The sequence below is a fragment of the Eptesicus fuscus genome, chromosome 7, assembly GCF_027574615.1.
Source record: "Eptesicus fuscus isolate TK198812 chromosome 7, DD_ASM_mEF_20220401, whole genome shotgun sequence".
Lineage (NCBI taxonomy): Eukaryota > Metazoa > Chordata > Mammalia > Chiroptera > Vespertilionidae > Eptesicus > Eptesicus fuscus.
Window position 1 is genome coordinate 92363832 of NC_072479.1, and position 20642 is coordinate 92384473.

The following is a 20642-nucleotide window of genomic DNA, read 5'->3' on the forward strand; positions in this document are numbered from 1 at the left end:
ACAAAAATTACAAGGAATATTCCTTTTTGTTTGAACTGGCTCTTCTAATGCTGAAGTGTGTGATATACGTAGAAGATGTACAAAGGAAATGGAAATAGACCCTGCACTTGGTTGGGTTTGATTTGTTTGTTTTTGTTTTTATTTTGGAATGCTTATAACCTTTCTTTTCACTTAAATAAGTTAAGGGGAAGTAGTTTTTTGTTATGTTGTCTTTTTAACCTGTAAAATACCTCACATGATTGCTTTTACATATTAAAGGAAAAGATATATGTGAAGGCACCTGAGAGCAAACACAGAGTATGCACCAAATAAATGTTAGCTTTGATAAAACTTTCCATATAAGTGGTGATTTCATGCTTCGTGACTTACTGGTCTTGAAATAATTTTATAACGAAACAGATCAATAAGAATTCAAACTATTACATAGCAATTTAAAAGATTACATCAGTATGTTTTTTTTTAAATATATTTTATTGATTTTTTACAGAGAAGAAGGGAGAGGGATAGAGAGTCAGAAACATCAATGAGAGAGAAACATCGACCAGCTGCCTCTTGCACACCCCCTACTGGGGATGTGCCTGCAACCAAGGTACATGCCCTTGACTGGAATCGAACCCAGGACCCTTCAGTCCACCGGCCGATGCTCTATCTACTGAGCCAAACCGGTCACGGCCACATCAGTGGTTTTTAAACTAACTGTGACATTCACTAAGAAATATGTTATAATGCAAACCAGTATGTAAAATATACTGGCTGGTGTTGCACAGTGATTGAGCATCGACCTATGAACCAGGAGGCAGCCAATCAATGATTCTCTTTCATAATTGATGTTTCTAGCTCTCTTTTCTCCTTTCCTCTCTGAAATCTATATATCCTATCTAATAAAGAGGGAATATGCAAATTGACCATCATGCCATCACAAATATGGCAGCACCCATAGCCACAAGATGGCAGCACCCAGTCCCCTCAGCCCCGCCGGAGTCCCACAGTCCTTTCACCCCAGCCGGGGGAGCCACAGGTGCACGGTGCGGCCAGACCTGCCCTCAGCCCCCCAGCCACCCAGGTCCAGCCCGAGGCACAGGCAAGCATAGGGTGTAGGCTGCCCAACTGCTCAGGGTGGGCCCGAGGCGCAGGCAAGCCTTGGATGGCAGCTGCCCAGCTGCCCAGGGCCACCTGAGGTTCAGATAACCAGGGCCGGCCTAGGCTTGCGCTGCTGGCAGTGGCAGCAGCAGAGGTGTGATGGGGGTGTCACCTTCCCCTGGTCGCTGGGTCAACTCCTGCCCCTGAGGGCTCCCAGACTCAGAGGGGGCAGGCCGGGCTGTGGGACCACCCCCCCCTCATGCACCGGGCCTCTCTCTCTATATATATATCTGAAACAAGTTTCAGAAAATGTCTTGAATTTTTCTATTTATTAAAAAGAAAGCTGGTTACAATCTCTAAAAGAATTTCATGTTATAGTTTGAATAAAAATGAAATAATTCAGCCCTATCTTTCTCTAAGCAGATGTAGAAACAGGGCCAGAGATTTACATGTTTCCCAAGTTGGTCAGAGCCAGGAAGAGAAGCTAGATGGTTTCCTAATCTGCAGTCCCACGACTCTGCCATGTTGCATCCTTTATGTCCTTTACTGTATGAATTCTTCTGGAGTTGCTTTTGTTGAAACTTTTTGTGGCAAGTATGTGTTCATTGCAAATTGGCTTTGAAGAGGGAAACGACAGAACAAATGTTTAGTCAAAATCAGCCTGTGGACTGTTTCTCTGAATTGTAGGTGAGGAGGGTTGGGGAGCCGGGTCAGCAGTGCTTGCAGTATGCATCGGAATTAAAGCATGTAACCCCGAGGAGGAGGTGCAGTACAAACAGCCATCTCACCAACTGGAGTTTGTTGGATACTAGAAACATTGTCCACAGCTACTCGGGGAGCATTTAATACTTGGGGTACAAGCCATACATGTAATTTCCTAGTGACCACATTAAAAAAAGTTAGGCAGAATTAATGTTAATAATGTTTTATTTAACTTGACTAGAGTCAAAATAGCATTTTAACATGGAGTTGATAGAAAATTTAAGGAGATATTTGACATTTACCGTATACCTGGTCTTTGAGATATAGTATATATTTTGTTTGCACTTAACGCATCTCAGTTCAGGCTAGTCACAGCCAATGAGTAGCTATTGCATTAGTGTAGGTTATATGGAAGCTAAGTAGCCAAAAGACTGAACTATGGCCATTACCACTTACTGTCTCCCAGCTCCAAATCCCTCCCTCTTGGCTCTGCTTTGTAAAACTGGAGCGGACCCTAGAGAGGCATCTGCTTCGCCAGCTTGCAGAGTGGTACCTTCTAGGTAGAGGGCCCTGAGGTGGTGCTGCTGAGCAGTAGCGGCCAGAAGACACTTCGCCCTGGGCTGCTCCTCATTTCCATTCATAGGAGCCCTGTGGCCCCAGCAGAGGAGCTCCAGCTGATCGCACCTCAGCGCACACCTGCCAACCCTGCCACCAAGGTGCAGCTCCGCCCTCCACCAAGGGCTACTTCTGTGGCAACCTGGCCATCCCTCAGGCAGCTGTCCTCTGTGGGCCATTCCCTCTACAAGTTCCTTCAGCACTGGCAGGCTGTGTTCCTGTGAGGCCACCCCTAGGAGCCTCTCATAGTCTTCAGTTCCTTCATTTTTTTCACTTTTGGCTTAGAGAGAGATGGGGTTTTTTGTTTGTTTGTTTTTGCAACTGTTCTGGACTCCTCAGAGTCCTCTTCTATTCTTTTGAAACACGGAAATCTGAAACGCATGGTTTTCCTCTGGGCAGGATGCAAAGGTGATTTCTTTCCCGGGTCCTTGTCCAGGTGGATTTGAAGAATGAAGCCACGGACAAAAGGTGGTATAGGAAAGGTGGAAATTTATTGGGAAACAAGCAGACTCCCAGGTGGGGAGGGGGTTCCAAAGGGGTAGTCCACTAAGCCCCTTTTTCCTAAGGTTAATAAAGGCTGCAGTTCTTTGTGTCCTGATATTCTCCTCTGATTGGTCACTATAGTAGCTTCAAAGCTCAAACCCCACGGGGCCGTAGCTGGTTTGGCTCAGTGGATAGAGCGTGGGCCTGTGGACTGAAGGGTCCTGGGTTAGATTCCAGTCAAGGGCACATGCCTGGGTTGCAAGCTCAATCCCTAGTAGGGGACATGTAGGAGGCAGCCGGTCAATGATTCTCTCTTATTGATGTTTCTAATTCTCCCTCTTCCTTCCTCTCTGAAGTCAATAAAAATATATATTGAAAAAAAACAACCCACGTGGGGCCCCTTCTTTTTCTCCTCCTCCTGTGGTAGAATTCTCTATTCCCTGTGAAAATCTGTTTTCCTCTTTCTCCCTGTTGTTTTTCTCCCGGTGGCTTTCCCCTTATCTCCTGTGAATGGGTGTCTTCCTTTCCCCTTAGACTGGCGCCTTTAGTTCTCGGTGAATATATGCCTTTTGCCAGCTCCAAGTCCCCAGCCAGCTGTGCCTCCCTCCCCCATGAGTCCCCTAATTCCTAAAACTCCCGAAACCTGCCTATTTTACCCCTAAAAACTCTTTTCACTTTTAAGTAATCACCTACGAATTAATTATTTTATTAAAATGGTCCTGTTCAAGGATCTTGTGTGATTTCTGTCTCCTGACTTCACTCTCTGATATGCTCCTGAATCTGCTAAGCCATTTTATTTTATTTTTAAACTAGTGGCCCGGTGCATGAAATTTGTGCACATTAAAAGGAGATTAATTAGAGGAAATAATTTAATATTGCTATTTGCCCTTACTCTATAATAGATGTGTCAGAGATGAAAGAAAATTAGTAAAATGTATATGAAAACCTTCCTCCTGTTAGAGTCTGGGGCACACCACAGGACCCAGAGTCAAGTCCCCGCTTACCCACATGCCCCTCAAAATTGCGTGAGACCCAGACCTGGCTGCCCCCCCCCCCCCCAATGGGGCTAGATCCAGACCCGGCCAGTCCCACCCTTGTCAAGCCGGCCAGGAGGCATAGCCTCAGGTCCCCTAGCCTGGTGCCAGGACAGGGGACATGGCCTGAGGTCCCCCAGCCCAGACCAGGGTGGGGGGAATGCCTTGAGGTCCCCCGTCAAGTCCCGCCAGGTGGGGGGCATGGCCTGAGGTCCCCCATCAAGCTCTGCCAGGCAGGGAGGGCACAGCCTCAGGTCCCCCGGCCCAGCACCAGGAGGGGGGGCAGCAGCCTCAGGTCCCCCGTCAGGCCCTGCTGGGTGGGGGGTGCGGTCTGAGGTCCCCCTGCCTGGTGCCAGGGTGGGGGGCACGGCCTGAAGTCCCCCGTCAAGCCCCACCTGGTGGGGGGGTGCAGCCTGAGGTCCCCTTGCCTGGCGCTGGGGCAGGGGGAGCAGCCTGAGGTCCCCTAGCCCAGCACCAGGATGGGAAGCACACCTTGAGGTCCCCTGTCAAGCCCTGCAGGGTGGGGGGCACAGCCTGAGGTCCCCTATCAAGCCCCATGGGGGCAGGGGACGGTGTAGCCTCAGGTCCCTGCTGATTGCTCTTTAAGGCTCCTTATGGGAACGTGGCCTCAGCTGTGGGTGCAGCCATCTTTGTGATGGAGTGATGGTCAATGAGCATATTCCCTCATTATTAGATAGGATATATATTTTATTGATTTCAGAGAAGGGTGTGCCGTGCCAGCACTGCCAAGGGTGAACCTGAGTGGGGGCGGCTGAAAGGCTTAGAGAAGACAGACAAGAGAATGAAAGCTGGGTCTCGGTGGGACGCTGCTTCCTGAGAGACAGTGCCGACGCTCACAAGCCGTGTCTTTATTTTATAGCCAATGCCACGAGGCAAAGTAAGGGCATGGTCAAGATGTTTACAACATTCTCGTGGGTTTCAATCTTACTCAATTACATGCACCTGATCAAGCTTTGTTTACTTGCAGCCTCTATCACTTAGGCATGTGGGGCCAGTGTTCAGACCATAGGTTCAAGCTTACAACTATAGCTGTTGGCTGTAATTGTGCTGGGAGGGCTCTGCCCTCCAAGCTGGGACTTGCACATGGCACGAGAGGACTGTGCCCTCTCATCAGTCCGAGGCTTGAACCTGTCCAAACACTGTAGCCGCACCCCACAGAAGGGAGAGGGAGAGATGGAAACATCAATGATGAGAATCACCGATCAGCTGCTTCCTGCACACCCCAGGCTGGGGATGGAGCCCGAAACCCGGGCCTGTGCCCTGACGGAATCGAACCGTGACCTTCTGGTTCATAGCTTGATGCTCAACCACTAAGCCATGCCAGACAGGCCGCTAAGCCATTTTAAACATGGTATGTACTTATGCTGCTAGCAAAAGCCATTTGTGAGTTATATATGCCTAGCGGCTAGCCTATATTAACAACTTTCCTTTCTTAAAAGAGTTCTGAGGTGGAAATATGTTCAGCTCCTTTAATTATACCTAGTTGATGCAGCTTCAATTTATATATATTTTTTATTTTCTACTTTTTGGATATGTTCCTTTGTGAGATGGCCTAGGAAAGTCAGTGTTTGACTTTCATATAAAAGTAAATGAGGTGGGAATGCAGACTGGTGCAGCCACTGTGGAGAACAATATGGAGTTTCCTCAAAAAACTAAAAATGGAACTCCCATTTGACCCAGTGATCCCACTTCTAGGAATATAGCCTAAGAAACACAAAACACTCATCAGAAAGAATATATGCACCCCTAAGTTCATAGCAGCACAATTTACCATAGCTAAGATTTGGAAACAGCCTAAGTGCCCATCAACAGATAAGTGGATAAAAAAAACTGTGGTACATTTACACAATGGGATACTACCTGGCAATAAAAAAGAAAGAACTCTTACCACTTGCAACATCATGGATGGACCTGGAGAGTATTATGCTTAGTGAAATAAGCCAGTCAGAGAAAGATAAGTATCACATGATCTCACTCATATGTGGAATCTAATGTACCAAATAAACTGATGATCAAAAATAGACCCAGAGACATGAGCAGACTGTTGAAACTTAGGGGGAAGGCAGGGGAGGGTGGGTGGGAAGAGAGCAATCAATGAACTTGTATGAATATATCCATAATCCGAGGACACAAACAATGGGGTGGTGAGGGCCTGGGGGATAAGGGGCTGGGAGAGGTTAATGGGGGAAAAGGAGGACCTATGTACTACTTTCAACAATAAAGATTTTTAAAAAAGGGGGAGGGGGAAATGAGCCCTGGCCGGGTCCTCAGTGGTCAGAGCATCTGCCTACAGACCTAAGGGTCAAGGGCATGTACCTGGGTTGCAGGTTCAATCCCTGGCCCCAGTAGTGGCATGTGTGGGAGGCAACCAATCGATGTGTCTCTCTCACATTTGATGTTTCTCTTTCTCTCCCCCTTCCTCCTTCCCACCCTCCCACGCTTTAACAACAACAACAACAACAACAACAAAAAGTAAATGAGATTGAGACTTGGATGTCTAGAATTTGAATGTAGGAATCAACATTCATACAGTCTATTCCGAGTCTGTTCTTAAAGCTGCCAGTCTTTGTAAATGCAGTGGTCAAACGGGTACCTCACCTAGCATTACTTAAATACATCTATTTTTCAAAAACAAGTGGGAAAATAGGTTTTAGGCTTGGCGCTGTGAGATTCATGGGACACAAGTAGTAATGAGAAACAGGCCTTACCCCTCAAGGAATTTGCGCTGTGGTTATAAAGGTAGCCGAGTAGGCAGACAGTTACAGGACAGTGTGACACGTGCTGTGACCGACGTAGAGCAGAGACGCCCCACCTAGACTAGGCATCTTCAGAGGAGATGGGGCCTGAGCTCGGCCTTGCGTGGAGCCTTTTTAGAGTTGTTTTTGGTGCTATCGAATGATTACCTAGGAATCACATTTTCCCAAATTAAAATGGACATACTGGGGAGGGGGTCAGGCAGGTAACTCCCAAGGCCCTTTTAAATTCTGAGATTATATGAAAAGTACTTAAATTATGGTGGCAAGTTTGGTCAGATGATTTGATTACCAGGAAAAGGGCAATTAAAACATTTGCTTAAACATTGGCTGCTAAAAACATTTCCTATTAAGCCAGGATGACAGCAGGCAAGGAGCAAAATAAGTGAGTGTAGTATTATTTTAGAGCTAATAATTTATGCCTCATTGAACATTTCAGAAATTTAAGAATCCACACTTATGGGCTCCATAAATGTACACTGAACAGCCAGTCTATACGCGGTGGGGGGCAGTGGGGGAATGCCTGGCATAAATGTATTTAGTCTATGAACTACCAGAAGATGTCACTGTCTCCTAAGTAATGGTCCATCTATTGGTCCCTTTTCCGGTACATTTTTTGAACATGGATAGGTTATGACAGATTGATGAGAATATCTGGCTTCTAGAATTTAAATGAAGAGAAGGATAGGGCCTCATAACAAATATTTGTTGAAAGTGTGTAGGTGGGTTTCATCTTAATTCTTTTTTTATAAATTAATCCTCACCTGAGGATATTTTTCCATTGATTTTTAGAGAGAGTGGAAGGGAGAGGGAGAGACCGAGAGAAACATTGATGTGAGAGAGAGACATCAATTGTTTGCCTCCCACAGGCCAGGGATCTAGTCTGTAACCAAGGTACATGCCCTTGACTGGAATTGAACCTGGGACCCTTCAGTCTGTGTGCCAACTCTCTATCCACTGAGCCAAACTGGCTAGGGCTCAACTTAATTCTTCTTTTTTTAAAAAATATATATTTTATTGATTTTTTTACAGAGAGGAAGAGAGAGGGATAGAGAGTCAGAAACATCGATGAGAGAGAAACATCGATCAGCTGCCTCTTGCACACCCCCTACCGGGGATGTGCCCGCAACCAAGGTACATGCCCTTGACCAGAATCGAACCTGGGACCCTTGAGTCCACAGGCTGACGCTCGATCCACTGAGCCAAACCGGTTTCGGCTCAACTTAATTCTTGATGCCCTGAATGTGTGCCCTGTTCACTGCTTTATGTATTGAAATTATCTGGATACTCTGCGTTTCAGCTGCACTTTCAAGAAGAGTGAAGGTGATGAGAAATTTTCCAAAATACACTCTGATCTTGACTTCCTCCCACATTTTTAGATTGCATTATTATGATGCAACTCTATTGACTACATTAGCAGAAATTCGAGGATATTTTGGCCTTGGACACAACCTAAGATAGCCTTGAATATTTTTTTTCAAGACACCATTTATGGTGTGTAAAGGAAAATGGGAAAGTGTTTCCATGCCGTAATAATACTGGATGAAATGAACCAGTATTTCCCCAATTTCAAATAGGGACTTCTGACTCAAGTTCACACCTGGGAAACGAAGCAGAGATGGGATAGGGACCCAGGAAGTCGAGCAATAACAGAGTTGTACTCTTAACCTCTACACTAGAACTGTTGGTAGTTGAAACAATATAAAGCCAGACTTTCCAGAACTGAAGTTCATGTTATTCATGTATTCCTTCAGGCCTTTCTTGAGGGCCGGGTGTGTGGCAGGCCCTCTTGAGGCACTGGTGATAATGCTTGACTGTGATAATCCCCTGAAGAAACAAACCAACCAGGAAATGAATGAGTCCATCCGTGTGGTAAGTGCCACCTATGGCGCACAGGCATGTTGGTGGGAAGGCAAAACAGTGCAGCCACTTTGGAAAATAATTGGGCAGTTTCTTAAAAAGTTAATGGACTTACCATATGATTCAGCAATTACACTCCTAGGTATCTACCCAAGAGAAATGAAAGGATATGTTCACACAAAGACTTGCACAGGAATGTTCTTAACAGTTTATTCATAACTAGAGGCCTGGTGCATAAAAATTCATGCAACGCAGGGGGGTCCCTCAGCCAGGCCTGTGCCTTCTCACAATCCAAGAGCCCTCAGGGGATGTCCTACTGAAGACTTGGGCCTGCTCCCCCTGGAGAGCGGGCCTAAGCCGCAGTCCGGCCTCCTTCTGCGGGAGGCAACCAGGCTGGCCGATCAGGAGACCGCCCTGCCCTCCACCCCCCCTCCATCGCCCCTCTGCCTCTGCTGGTCGCCACTGCCTCCCCTGCCCATCCCCCCCCCCATCACTGTCCCCTCCCTCTGCCTGCTGGCACTCACCTTGGCTGGCCTGGTGCTGCCTGCTCGCAGACCCGCCTCCCCCTGAGCCCCCCCACCCAACTGGTCCGTCCACCATTTGGTTGATTTGCATATTACACTTTTATTATATAGGATAGCCAGAAATTGGAAACAACTTAAATGCCCATCAGCAGGTCAGTGGATAAGCACAATGTCGTATGTCCATACAATAAAATAGTCCACTGAGAAGAGAAAAAGAAGGAAGACACTACTGATATAAGCTGCTACATGGACAGACCTCAAAATCATTCTACTAAGTGAAAGAAGCCAGACACAAGAGACCACATATTGTCTGATTTCATTTATATGAAATTGCTAGAAAAGGCAACTCTACAGAGACAGGAAGTAGCTGGATGGTTGCCTGGGGCAGTGTGGGGGATGGGAGCCAGGATTAATAATGAATAGGAGGATTTCATTAGGGTGATAGAAATGTCCCATCTGCTTTGTGCTTTATGGTGATGCTCGCACAACTTGGTCAATTTATTAAAAACCGATTGTTCACTTGAAAAGGGTGAAGTCCATGATATATAAAATATACCTCATTAAAGTCAGAGGAGGTAGTTGGGGAGGGGAGGGGTGGAGAGGGAGGAGAGAGAGAGGAGAGGGGAGAACTGAGAATATGGGAATAAGAAAGACAGCAGAGTTGGCTGGAGCCAGGCTGTTTGGATCTGAAACCTGGCAAGTCTAACCTCTCTTAGCTCTCGTTTCCTGTCAGTAAAGTTGGGGAAAATAAATTACTAACCACAAAGCAGTGTTAGGAAGATTAAGACAATACACAAAGAGTGCTTATTAACCCAGAGTTTGGTCCAGAGAGCTCAATAAATATGGGCCATAATAATAATAGTTATTGTTGGTAGTAGTATTTAATCTACCAAGCATCCAGCTCTGGTTTAGATCAGTTTAATTCAAATCTTGGAGAAGGGTTGGACCGTGGCGTTGGACCGTGGCAGAGGGCAGCAGCTGGTCCTGTGGAAATGCCTCCTGGGGAACCCGAGACCCATAGCTTGGGGGTCGTCGGGCATGTGGAGGCCAGGGGATGGGAGCTCTGGAGCCTTGAGCCAAGGCCATTTCTTTTCTTTTCTTTATTTATTTTTATTTATTTTTTTAAAATATATTTTATTGATTTTTTACAGAGAGGAAGAGAGAGTTAGAAACATCGATGAGAGAGAAACATCGATCAGCTGCCTCCTGCACACCTCCTACTGGGGATGTGCCCGAAGCCAAGGTACATGCCCTTGACCAGAATCGAACCTGGGACCTTTAAGTCCGCAGACCAACGCTCTATCCACTGAGCCAAACCGGTTTCGGCAAGAAAAGGCCATTTCTTCATGGCAGCGTCATTTGTGGAGGTGTCACCCTGCCACCCATCCATGTGTGAGCCACGTGTGATATTTTAACCCCAATCCAGCAGCGATTTATGCTACACACTACATGCCAGATCCTATGGGGCAGAGAAGGGCGAACCTTGTCCATGAGGGTTTCTAGAAGAGGTGATGCCTCGCTGAGACTTAAGAATCCCTTGACGTTACCCAGATGTGGGGTGAGGAGAGCTCCCCAGGCAGAGAGGACAGCCTGAGCGAACCCCGGGGGTCGATAGGGAGCTTGCTGAATTCAGGGAAGTGCTGATATGAAGAACGGAGTGACAGGCATCAAGGCTGGGGTCCCCCATGGAGGGCCTTGTGTGCTGTGATAAAGAACTTGGGTTTATCTCGGGGACAGTGAGGACCAGGGAAGCATTCTAAGCAGGTCCAGGACCAGCTCCGGTCTCTTCAATCAGAGGTGCCCAGTGGCACCGTTGCACCACACCTTGGGGGATCCTGCTCTGTTGATGAGGAGCCAACAAAAGCCCTCCCAGATGTCCGGGGCAAGTGTTTTGCATTTAGCCTCCTCAAGAACAAACGTTCCTGCAAGGACCACATGCAAGGGCAGTGGCTGAAACACTGGGGCCTCAGAGGCATAATGTGGTGGCCGAGAGAGCCCGTCTGCAGGGCCAGAGGACTTGCCCATGTTTCATCCACTCCATCCTGGGTGCCTGCCAGGCTGAGAGCCCATTCATAAGCCCCAGCTGTGGGGGCAGGTATTGTGCTCGTTACTATAGCATCACCTTGGAACGGATCACTCAGTGATCACAGCCAAGCTGGGGGAGGCGGAGGGGGATGTGGTCAGAAGCAGCAGGAGGGGCGGGAGACACACCACCGAGGCTGTGGCTGGCCTTGCTGGTCTGGGAGCACCTTGCGGGCTGGAGCCCACTCCGCCTCTCCAGCTGCCGCCCCAGGGAGGGAGTGGGGCTGCGCTCAGCCTGAGACAGCCCCACAGCTGCTGCGGAGCTTGGAGCTTTGCAAGGGGCTGAATTCCCAACCAGACTCCCTCGGCCTGGCCTCTTTTTTGGGGTGGGTGTGGTGGGTGGGTGGGGGTGTGGAGGGTGTTGTCTCTCAACTTGAAAGATCTGGGCTGTGTTTCATCTCCTTCTGGATTTTAAGAAGTTACCTCCATGAGAACTGACTTCAGACTGTTCATCAGGGAAAGCAGAGTGGTCCCCAGGCTGGAAATGAGGGAGGATGGCAGTATCTGAGACTGACTGTTAAACGGCTCCGAGGTGTCCCCCGTGCAAAATGCCTTTCAAAGCATTGGATACCTTCAAAGAAAAAATTCTGAAACCTGGGAAGGAAGGAGTGAAGAATGCCGTGGGAGATTCGTTGGGGATTTTACAAAGGTAAAGTTTGAATGCAAACTTCAGGTTTATTTTTTGTGCAGCTTCGCATTGCCAGTGCTTCAGGGATTTTGCTTAATGTTTTTAAAGCCATATTTTTAATAAGGAGAAGGTGGGTCAGGTTCGGTGGCTCTGGAGCCCCTTCCAGCTCCAGCTGACTGTGCCTGGGGAGGGAAAGATGCATCCAAAGCATAGGGTTCTGCTGATACAGCAGGATTAGCACTTACTGGACGTGGTGATTTATGTAGCGTGTGTTTGGCATTGAATTAGGAAAGACTTAGGGAAATGACACTTCATATTAACTCTATAGGAATGAAAAATATGGTTATGCTTGGAGCTGAAATAATTTTTTAAGAGTTTTTTTACTTCTTGTTTTTCACTGTAAATGAAAATAAGATATTTGCAAATTGTTTAGCTTGTCATATAAACTATATAGAGTGGTTCCTGATTGTGTAAAAGAGAAGTGTAGTTATACAATAGTTTGAAGAAGGTAACTTAAGAAATTAGTATTCTTTAAAGCAGAAAGTCTCACATGATTCCAGTGGAAAATGTTAAGTACTATCATTGAGTTAAATGTTTTGGTCCAAACAACAAAAAAAAAATTTTTTAAAAAAATTAAAATATATTATTATTGAAAGGAGAGTTTACTCTAAGTGAATGAATTGATGTGACATTTTAATTTGTGTTTTCTTTTTAATAGACATAGTAAGTGCCTTCCTAGGTTTTTATTGATGAATTAGTAAGCAGTCCTCATGCACAAGGTAAAATGACTCCCTTAACCTCTGTGATATAAATAAATGTGAAAAATATCCTTGCTAAGGTTTTTATGTATTTGAATGATTATTTCTAATCATGGTAAGTGAAAATGTCACCTGGTATCTCTTTTAACTTTTCTATGTTATCTCTTAAATTTAAAAACATTAGCATGTAACTTGTCTAGGCACACTGAGGTTCATTTCACTTCTTGTGTTTTATAACACAGGGACTCCTGTGGGTGTTACTTTTTTTTTTTGTGTCACTCTTTTAAAAAAAAGTATATATATCTATTTCAGAGAGGAAGGGAGTGGGAGAGAGAGAGAGAGAGAAACACCAGTGATGAGAGAGAATCATTGATTGGCTGCCTCCTCCAGGCCCCACACTGGGGATCGAGCCTGCAACCTGGGCATGTGCCCTGCTCAGGAATCAAACCGTGACCTCCTGGTTCATAGGTTGACGCTCAACCACGGAGCCACACCAGCTGGGCTACTGTGTCACTCTTGATGAGCTTTCATAGTCGGAGAACTGGGCTGGGCCCTTGATTAATTTAATTAAAAACAAAAAGCTTCCAATCGGACCCCATTATCACGTGGAGATGAAAACCTGGTTTAGTGAAAGCTGAACCTGCCAAACACAGGCCATGATGAAAAGAACCCATTCTTTTAAGAGTGTTTTGTCCTCCCTGCTGAGCTCCCCCCAGTAACACCTTGTCGTGGTGCTGGTCATTGGATTAAAAATGCAGACAGGATGCACGGTGGCTTCGCTGGCATAGTCACCTGATGACAAAGGGATCTGACAAAGTCAGGAAGGAAAACCATGACTTTGGACCATAGTCGCCATTTATAATCACCGGACTCTCTGTCTTGGCTTATAAAACACTTGGCAAGGAGTCCTTAGGAATTTTCTTTTCCAACTTTAAGTTTAATTGCTATTTTGAAATTCTGTTTGTTTGTTTTTTTTCAATAAGAGACTTCTCTTTGGAGCAGGTTTTGCTGTTTGAGTAGATGAGCCACTTAAAAATCCTTTTGTTTACCGGCTGGTTTACTTAGGCATATAACAAAATTACTAATTTCCAAGTTGTGCGACCTCAACCTAGAACCGAGGCTCTGTGTTTCGGACTCGGAACAGTTTTCTCGGAACTGAATCCCGGAACAATCACAGTACCTGTGCTTGGGATAGAGAGTGCACTAAATGCACGCTGGGTGCTAGCATTGCCCTCACAATTGTAGGACGACTTTAGCCGAAATGGAGCCAAACTCGGACCCCTCCCTTCAGTGATCCCTACAGGGGAATTACTGGCCTAGGACGGAAACAAAGGCATTAATGGACCAGTGATCTGAGTTGATGCTCAGCTCTAGGGGGTCTTTGAGCTGGGCTCCAGAATTAGGGCTCCTCCAGCGAGACCAGCTCTGCCACGCACTTGGTGTTAACCTCAAGTCTGGAAGATAATTACATATAAAATGTCTTGCCCAGAGCCTGGCATCTAATAGTGGACATTCCCTCCCTTGTTGATTTTTCACATTAAGCTAGGGGACAGAATCCAATGTAAAAAAAAAAAAAAATAAAATAAAAAAATATATATATATCTTACCTTATAATAGACAAATATGCAAATTGACCGCACCTTCGCTACACCCAAGCCACGCCCACCAACCAAGCCACGCCCACCAACCACGCCCACCAGGGAACCGTTGCAGGGAAGCTGGGGTGTGGCGGAGCCCAAGGCCAGGGAAGCCGCCTGAGGCTTTCCCCGGCCTTGGGTGCCAGCGCGGTGCCTGCTTTGATTGCAGGAGCGAGCCGACCTGGGGGGTCGGCTGGCTCCTGCGGTCGCTGGGACGCTGGGACGATGGGACGCTGGGGTGCTGCAGCGGAGCCCAAGGCCGGGGAAAGCCGCCCTAGGCTTTCCCAGCCTTGATCGGGTAGCAGGGACTCTGGGTGTAGCCGAGCCCAAGGCCACCGCCCAGGGCCAAGCCGGGACCCTGAAAGAAGGCAGAAGGCAGTGGCCACAGCCAAGGCCTGGGTCCCTGGTGCCGGCAGAAAACTGGTGCAGGCAGCCAGGTGAATGAAGGTCTATTGCACGAATCTTCGTGCAAACAGGCTACTAGTATATATATATATATATATCTATATATATATCTATCTATCACAAAGCACGACTTCCTATTGTGTAAGGGACAAGGATAAGAACATTTGGAAGTTAGAAATACCGACTTTCTAACTTAGCACACAAGGTACATCGTAGATGTCTGTTAATGTTTGAGACTGAAAACATCATCTAAGTGGAATTCGTGAGTTGCTCTTGAACCACAGAGAGTTGCTCACGGTCAAGGGCGTGGCAGGTGCACAGGGAAGTGTTTGCAGTTCCCACGTGAGGCTGATACAGTCAGGCACTGGGAGGCCTCCTTGAGAGCAGTCATTGATAAGAAGCAGCGGACCAACTTCACGAGCTAACGGTTCAATAATATTTCAGAAGTGTGGGAAGAAAGATGATGCACTCACTTATTGTCCAGTATTGGACCACATGGCATAGAAGGCACTGACTTGGGACATTAATGTCCAGAAATTGATAGACAGATTTGTCCAACTTAAATGACAATATGGGTGTCCTCTAGTTATGTGTAATAAATGATAATAGCAAGCACGATGGTCCAACTACTATGAACTTATTTAATTTTAACAATGCTTTGAGGTAGGGCCGATTACAATCACAGTTTTACAGATGAGGAAGCTGAGGCACAGAGAGGTTAAGTAAGTTGCCCAACGTCACACAGCTTATAAGTGGCAGAGCCGGCTTTCCGACCAGACGTGCTCTGCCCACCATCGTCAGTGATGACACTATGCTACCTCTCCAATGAACTGTCTTTGCTCTTCCCACTTGCTGTCTTGAAATTTAACCACTCATTTAGGTTTAGGGAGTTATTTGGGCTACAATGTAGCCAGCAACCTCTGGATCTTAAGGCAAACTCCCCAAGGGAGACTGCGGGGGATTCTGCTCTCCTTGCAAGTACTTACACTTTCCCTTTAAAGAGGTGGAACCAATACCTTCCAAGCATGAGAAGTGGCCACCTGTTCTGGTCCAGAGGGTTCCGAGGAATTTAGGGTATTGGATGTTCAAGTGCATCTATTCCCTAACCCAAGTCTCAGATACCCTTTCATCCAGGTTCTCAGGATACCATTTCTTATCAGGATCTCAGCTTTGGTGAAAGAGACCTACCTAAGCTCAGAATTCCACCTTCCCTGGAGTTCTGCTGTTTTGTTTTTTTAAAAACGAAGCTTTCATTTTAGAATAATTTTAGACTCACAGAAAAGTTGCAGAGATAGTACAGAGATGTTCTATATACTCCTGACTTGGTTTCCACTAATGTTCACAGCTTACATTACTATGGCACATTTGTCAAAACGAAGGCACCAACACTGATGAATTACTAAGTACACTCCACACTTTATTAAAGTTTCATTACTTTTTCCACCGATGTCATTTTTCCTGTCCCAGGATCCAATCCAGATACCACATTGCACTTAATCGTCTTGTCCCCACAGTCCCCTCTGATCTGGGACTGTGTCTCAGCCCATTCCTGTTCTTCATGACTTGGACGGTTTTGAGGAATACTGACTGGGTGTTTTGTAGACAGTTTGGGAAATTCAGTGCAGCACATTGTTGGAGACACAGCCTCTGGTCCTGGGCCCACATCCCCTTTCAGATGACTTCGTTTCCTCCTCTATAAAATGGCCAGAGAACACTATCTACTTCCTGGGGTTGTTATGAGATTGCAATGACTTAATGCCTATCACCGGGCAACACAGGATCCAGAATATCAGTCATTTTAGCCTTTATAATTTATTGCAGTGAGAATAGTGACGATGGTAACCGTAATAACATTAAAAAAACGCAGGCTGCATCCTACGTGTGTTTCCCTTCTCCTTTCGTGGGACACGTTCTTCTTTGTGAACAGTACGTTTTGTTTTTCTCTATTCCTGACCTTTCTTCTCTGCCCATGCGTTTTCCACTGTAGGAAAATCGATGGGACCAACGAGGAAGCAAATGACATTGAGCTGAATGAGGAGGGAAGGCCAGTGCAGACGTCCAGGCAGAGCCCCCCGCTCTGCGACTGCCAGTGCTGTGGCGTCCCCAAGCGGTACATCATTGCCATCATGAGCGGGCTGGGATTCTGCATTTCCTTCGGGATTCGGTGCAACCTCGGAGTTGCCATCGTGGAAATGGTCAACAACAGCACCATCTACGTTGATGGAAAACCGGAAATTCAGGTCAGGGTCAGTCTATGGTGGGAGCTCTTTTGGCCGTAGCTGTGCAAATGCTTTGCCATGTGAAAGAAAGCACTGCACCTCATTCGTTGATGTTGACAAAAAGGTAGAGGGGCTACCAGGTGCCGGGCACATTGCAAGGTGATGGGATAGATGCTGAACAACGCAGGCTGGGCCCTGGTTCTCACAGAGACATACAAGCAAAGCAATTATAATTCAGGGGTCTAGGTGCTATGCTGGAGTGTTCAGAATGGTCGGGATCATATAGGGGAGGGGACCTAGTACAGACTTTGATATTGTGAAAGAATTCCTAGAGAAAGTGATGGCTGGAGCTGAAGGATGAGGAAGAATTTGACAAAGAGGGTTTCGGTGGGGGAGAAATAAGAATCTTTGAAGAAAAGGAATATTATGTGTCCAAGTCTGTAGGGGGAGGGGAGAGAGAGAGAGAGAGAGAGAGAGAAGAGAGAGAGAGAGAGAGAGAGAGAGAGAGAGAATATGACGAGTTTAGAACTGAGACAGGAGTTCATCTTTTCTGTGTCATGTTCGGCAGCCTGGTGAAGACTTACGAGCCTTATGAACTGTTTGCCAAAATAATGTTTTAAATTCTTAAAACTAAATCTATGAGATTATAAAAGAAACTAATGTTAAAATACAGATATCCAAATCTTTGAAAATAAAATTTGCAATGCAGAAACCTAGGAGCTTCTTTATGAACACATCAGATGACAAAATCTAGCAATGGGTCTAAAAATCAGTGTGCTTTCGAACTTGAACTATAAACAGTAGTTTGAGATAGTGGCAACAATCGCCATGCAGATGTGAACACATCGATAATTCCCACTACTAATAGAGTCATAGGTACTGAGAATACGACTGTGGTTTGTTGCCCACATTCATAATTGCAGAAAATGCCAAATTTCAGTTAGCGGTTAGTAGAAATAAAGATGCCGATTTTTCCCCATCCAGTTCACAGATCCCCATTCACAGATTCCAGGGTGAGAACCCCATAGGAGCATAGATTGGGGGTGAGCATCAGGAGATGGAGGCAGCAAGGGAAAAAGGGTCAGGTCATGCCAAGCCTGGTAAACTGTGTAGGAAGTCACAGATGGACTTTAAGGAGAGGCCATACTGTCAGATCTGTGCTCCACAATGATCACTGTTTAGCCAGTGATCGGGGTGGTGGTGGTGGTGGGGTGGGGTGGGGGCGTCGGATTTGATGTGAGTGGAGGTCGGAGGCCCAGTTCCAGGCTGTTGTAGTCACAAGCGAGCATACTCTGACGTTACTTAAATAGTATTGTTTTTATGAATCACCGGAAAGTCAAAAATCTCCTTTGTTTATTTTTATTTTATTTTATTTTATCTTTATTGCTGAAAGTATTACAAATATCTCCCCCTTTTCCCCATTGACTCCCTCCACTCCTCCCCGCCCCCTGCAGGCCTTCACCACAATATTGCCTATGTCCATGGGTTATGCATATATGCATATAAGTTCATTGGTTAATATATATTTAAAAAAATATATATATCTTTATTGATTTCAGAGAGGAAGGGGGAGGGAAAGAGAGATAGAAACATCAATGAGAGAGAGAATCATTGATTGGCTGCCTCCTGCATGTCCCCTACTGGAGATCAAGCCCGCAACCTAGGCACGTGCCTTTGACCACAATCGAACCTGGGACCCTTCAGTTCGCAGGCTGACACTCTATCCACTGAGCCAAACCAGCCAGGGTTCATTGGTTAATATCTTAAATGGGAGGCCTAAAGAATCATTGAAAAAAGATGAAAATAGATGCCCAATAGATACCCAATAAATACACGTTTCCTTGTATTGAACCCATGCATTGGAATGACTGGTGGAAATCCATCCGTTTGTGGAGAGTCATCTAATAGTTGTCTGGTCTGTTCCCCGCCCACAATTGGAAACACATTTAGACCAGAGTTTCCCACCCTGGTGTCTGGCCAATCAGTGTTCTGTAGGCTGTGCTGTGCAGAAGGCGCTGCTGTGTGACATGAGAGCCTTCACTGTGCTGTGTTCTGTGAGGAGCTCCAGAGGGGGCCGTGGAATGCGGTATTTCCCAGACATGATTGCAGAACGCCCTCCTTCATGCCACCTCTGTTAGCATTACCCGGACCAGTTCCTGCCAAGCACTGATTTGGGAAAAGCTGATTTCAATCCATTAAAAAGAAGTCTTTAGTTCGTGTGCAGGCTTTATTTGAATTTTAATTGAATTTATTGGGATGACATTGGTATATTATGTTGTGTGTTCACCACCCAATGTGAATTTTCCTTCTGTCCCCATTTATCCCCCATATACCCTCTCATATCTCCCCCACCCCCTTTCCCTCTGGTAGTCATCATACTATCTGTGTCTGTGAGTTTTCATGTCTGTTGGTTTAATCGCCTCACCTTTTTCACCCCAACCCCACACCCCTCTGACAGCTGTCAGTCTGTTCTCTGTATCTATGAGTCTGTTTCTATGTTGTTTGTTTATTTTGTTCATTAGATTCCACGTATAAGAGAAATCATATGGTACTTGTCTTTCTCTGCCTGGCTTATTTCACTTAGCATAGTGCTCTCCAGGTCCATCCATGCTGCCGCAAGGCCTTTTCTAAGAGATTATTCTGCTAGAAGAAAAGAGCTCCACGGAGATTCTTCTGACTCGTCCCTTTGATGTCACAGCTAAGCCTGTTCTAAAGGATATCCTTGTTTATTTTCATTGGAGGGTGGGGGCAGGCAGTCGAGGTGCAGGGATCATGTCATGCATTTTTAAAATAAAAAGTAATGAACATTAGTGAGCTTTCAGATGTGTATCACATGCATTCTCCCGGCCTTTTGTGGGCAAGGCCAGCTAATTAAACCTTATGCGCCGAGGCCCAGATCACAATGCAATGCTGTTGTCCATTTGTTTGCTGCCTGAGACGATACGCCTAGGTCAATAGAGTCCGCTGTGAGGCACGCGGAAAAGGCATTTTGATAAACCCGAGCACCAATGCTGGTGTACCATGCTGGTGTGTGCTCTGTAGTTTCTATGGCTTTGCCCTCTGGAATCTTAGAGAAACTGATTAAGATCTAAAATATACTTGACGTCATTTTCACTGGCGGAGAAAGTAGGAGTAGCATTTCGAAGCTCTAACCAGCTCTCATGTATATATAGTAGGCTGTTTCTCTCTTATCCAAACAGAACAGAACTTAGATATCAGCTCATTGTTCAACCTGATGCCGAAGCGATTCCACTAATTGTATTAATAAAGGCCCTGAATGGCTGGTAATTTTGTTGGTTTGATTTTTCCTTTTAGGGAGGGAAATCTAGATATTTTGCACAGAGATCACTTAAAATCCTCATTTTCAAAAGAGTGAGAGACTTAAGCAGTATGAATAGATAGGTCTTGCAAATACATGGTATATATTCCACTGCTGGTATAAAAGGTCATTTTAGCTGATGTGTGAATAATCATTCACAATTCCATAATTATGAGTTTTAAAGCGTGTGAATCTAGCATATGGTAGGCAATAAATGACGGAAGCTTGAGAAACGGCGATTATTTCTCATTACCCTCAGGAAAAGTCTAGACGCCTTCCCATGAATCATGAGCTCTGTAAGGTTTAGAGGATGGACTTTGGAACTGGCCAGACCCGGTTTCAAACTTGACTCTTGTTTATTAGCTCTGAGGCCTTGAGCAAGTTGCCCTTGTGTCCTGGTAAGGGTTTGCTGGTTACAAAAGAATAGAAATTCAGCGAAACCGGTTTGAGTCAAAAAGGGAATTATGGGAGGCCATTTGGGATCTCATGAAAGGGGAGGGCAGAGAGCAGCCCTGCTGTGTT

The 20642-nt window shown here is 46.0% G+C and overlaps 1 protein-coding gene across 2 annotated transcripts in view; it reads left to right on the forward strand.

Annotated features, from left to right (window-relative positions):
* Positions 1–11702: 11702 nt before the first annotated feature.
* SLC17A8 (solute carrier family 17 member 8) overlaps positions 11703–20642 on the forward strand; it is a 30787-nt gene continuing 21847 nt past the window's right edge. For both annotated transcript variants that reach the window (XM_008144772.3, XM_054718539.1), the window contains exons 1-2: positions 11703–11803; positions 16570–16822. In XM_008144772.3, coding sequence (XP_008142994.2) covers positions 11703–11803; positions 16570–16822 — 354 coding nt within the window. The remainder of the gene's footprint in view (positions 11804–16569; positions 16823–20642) is intronic.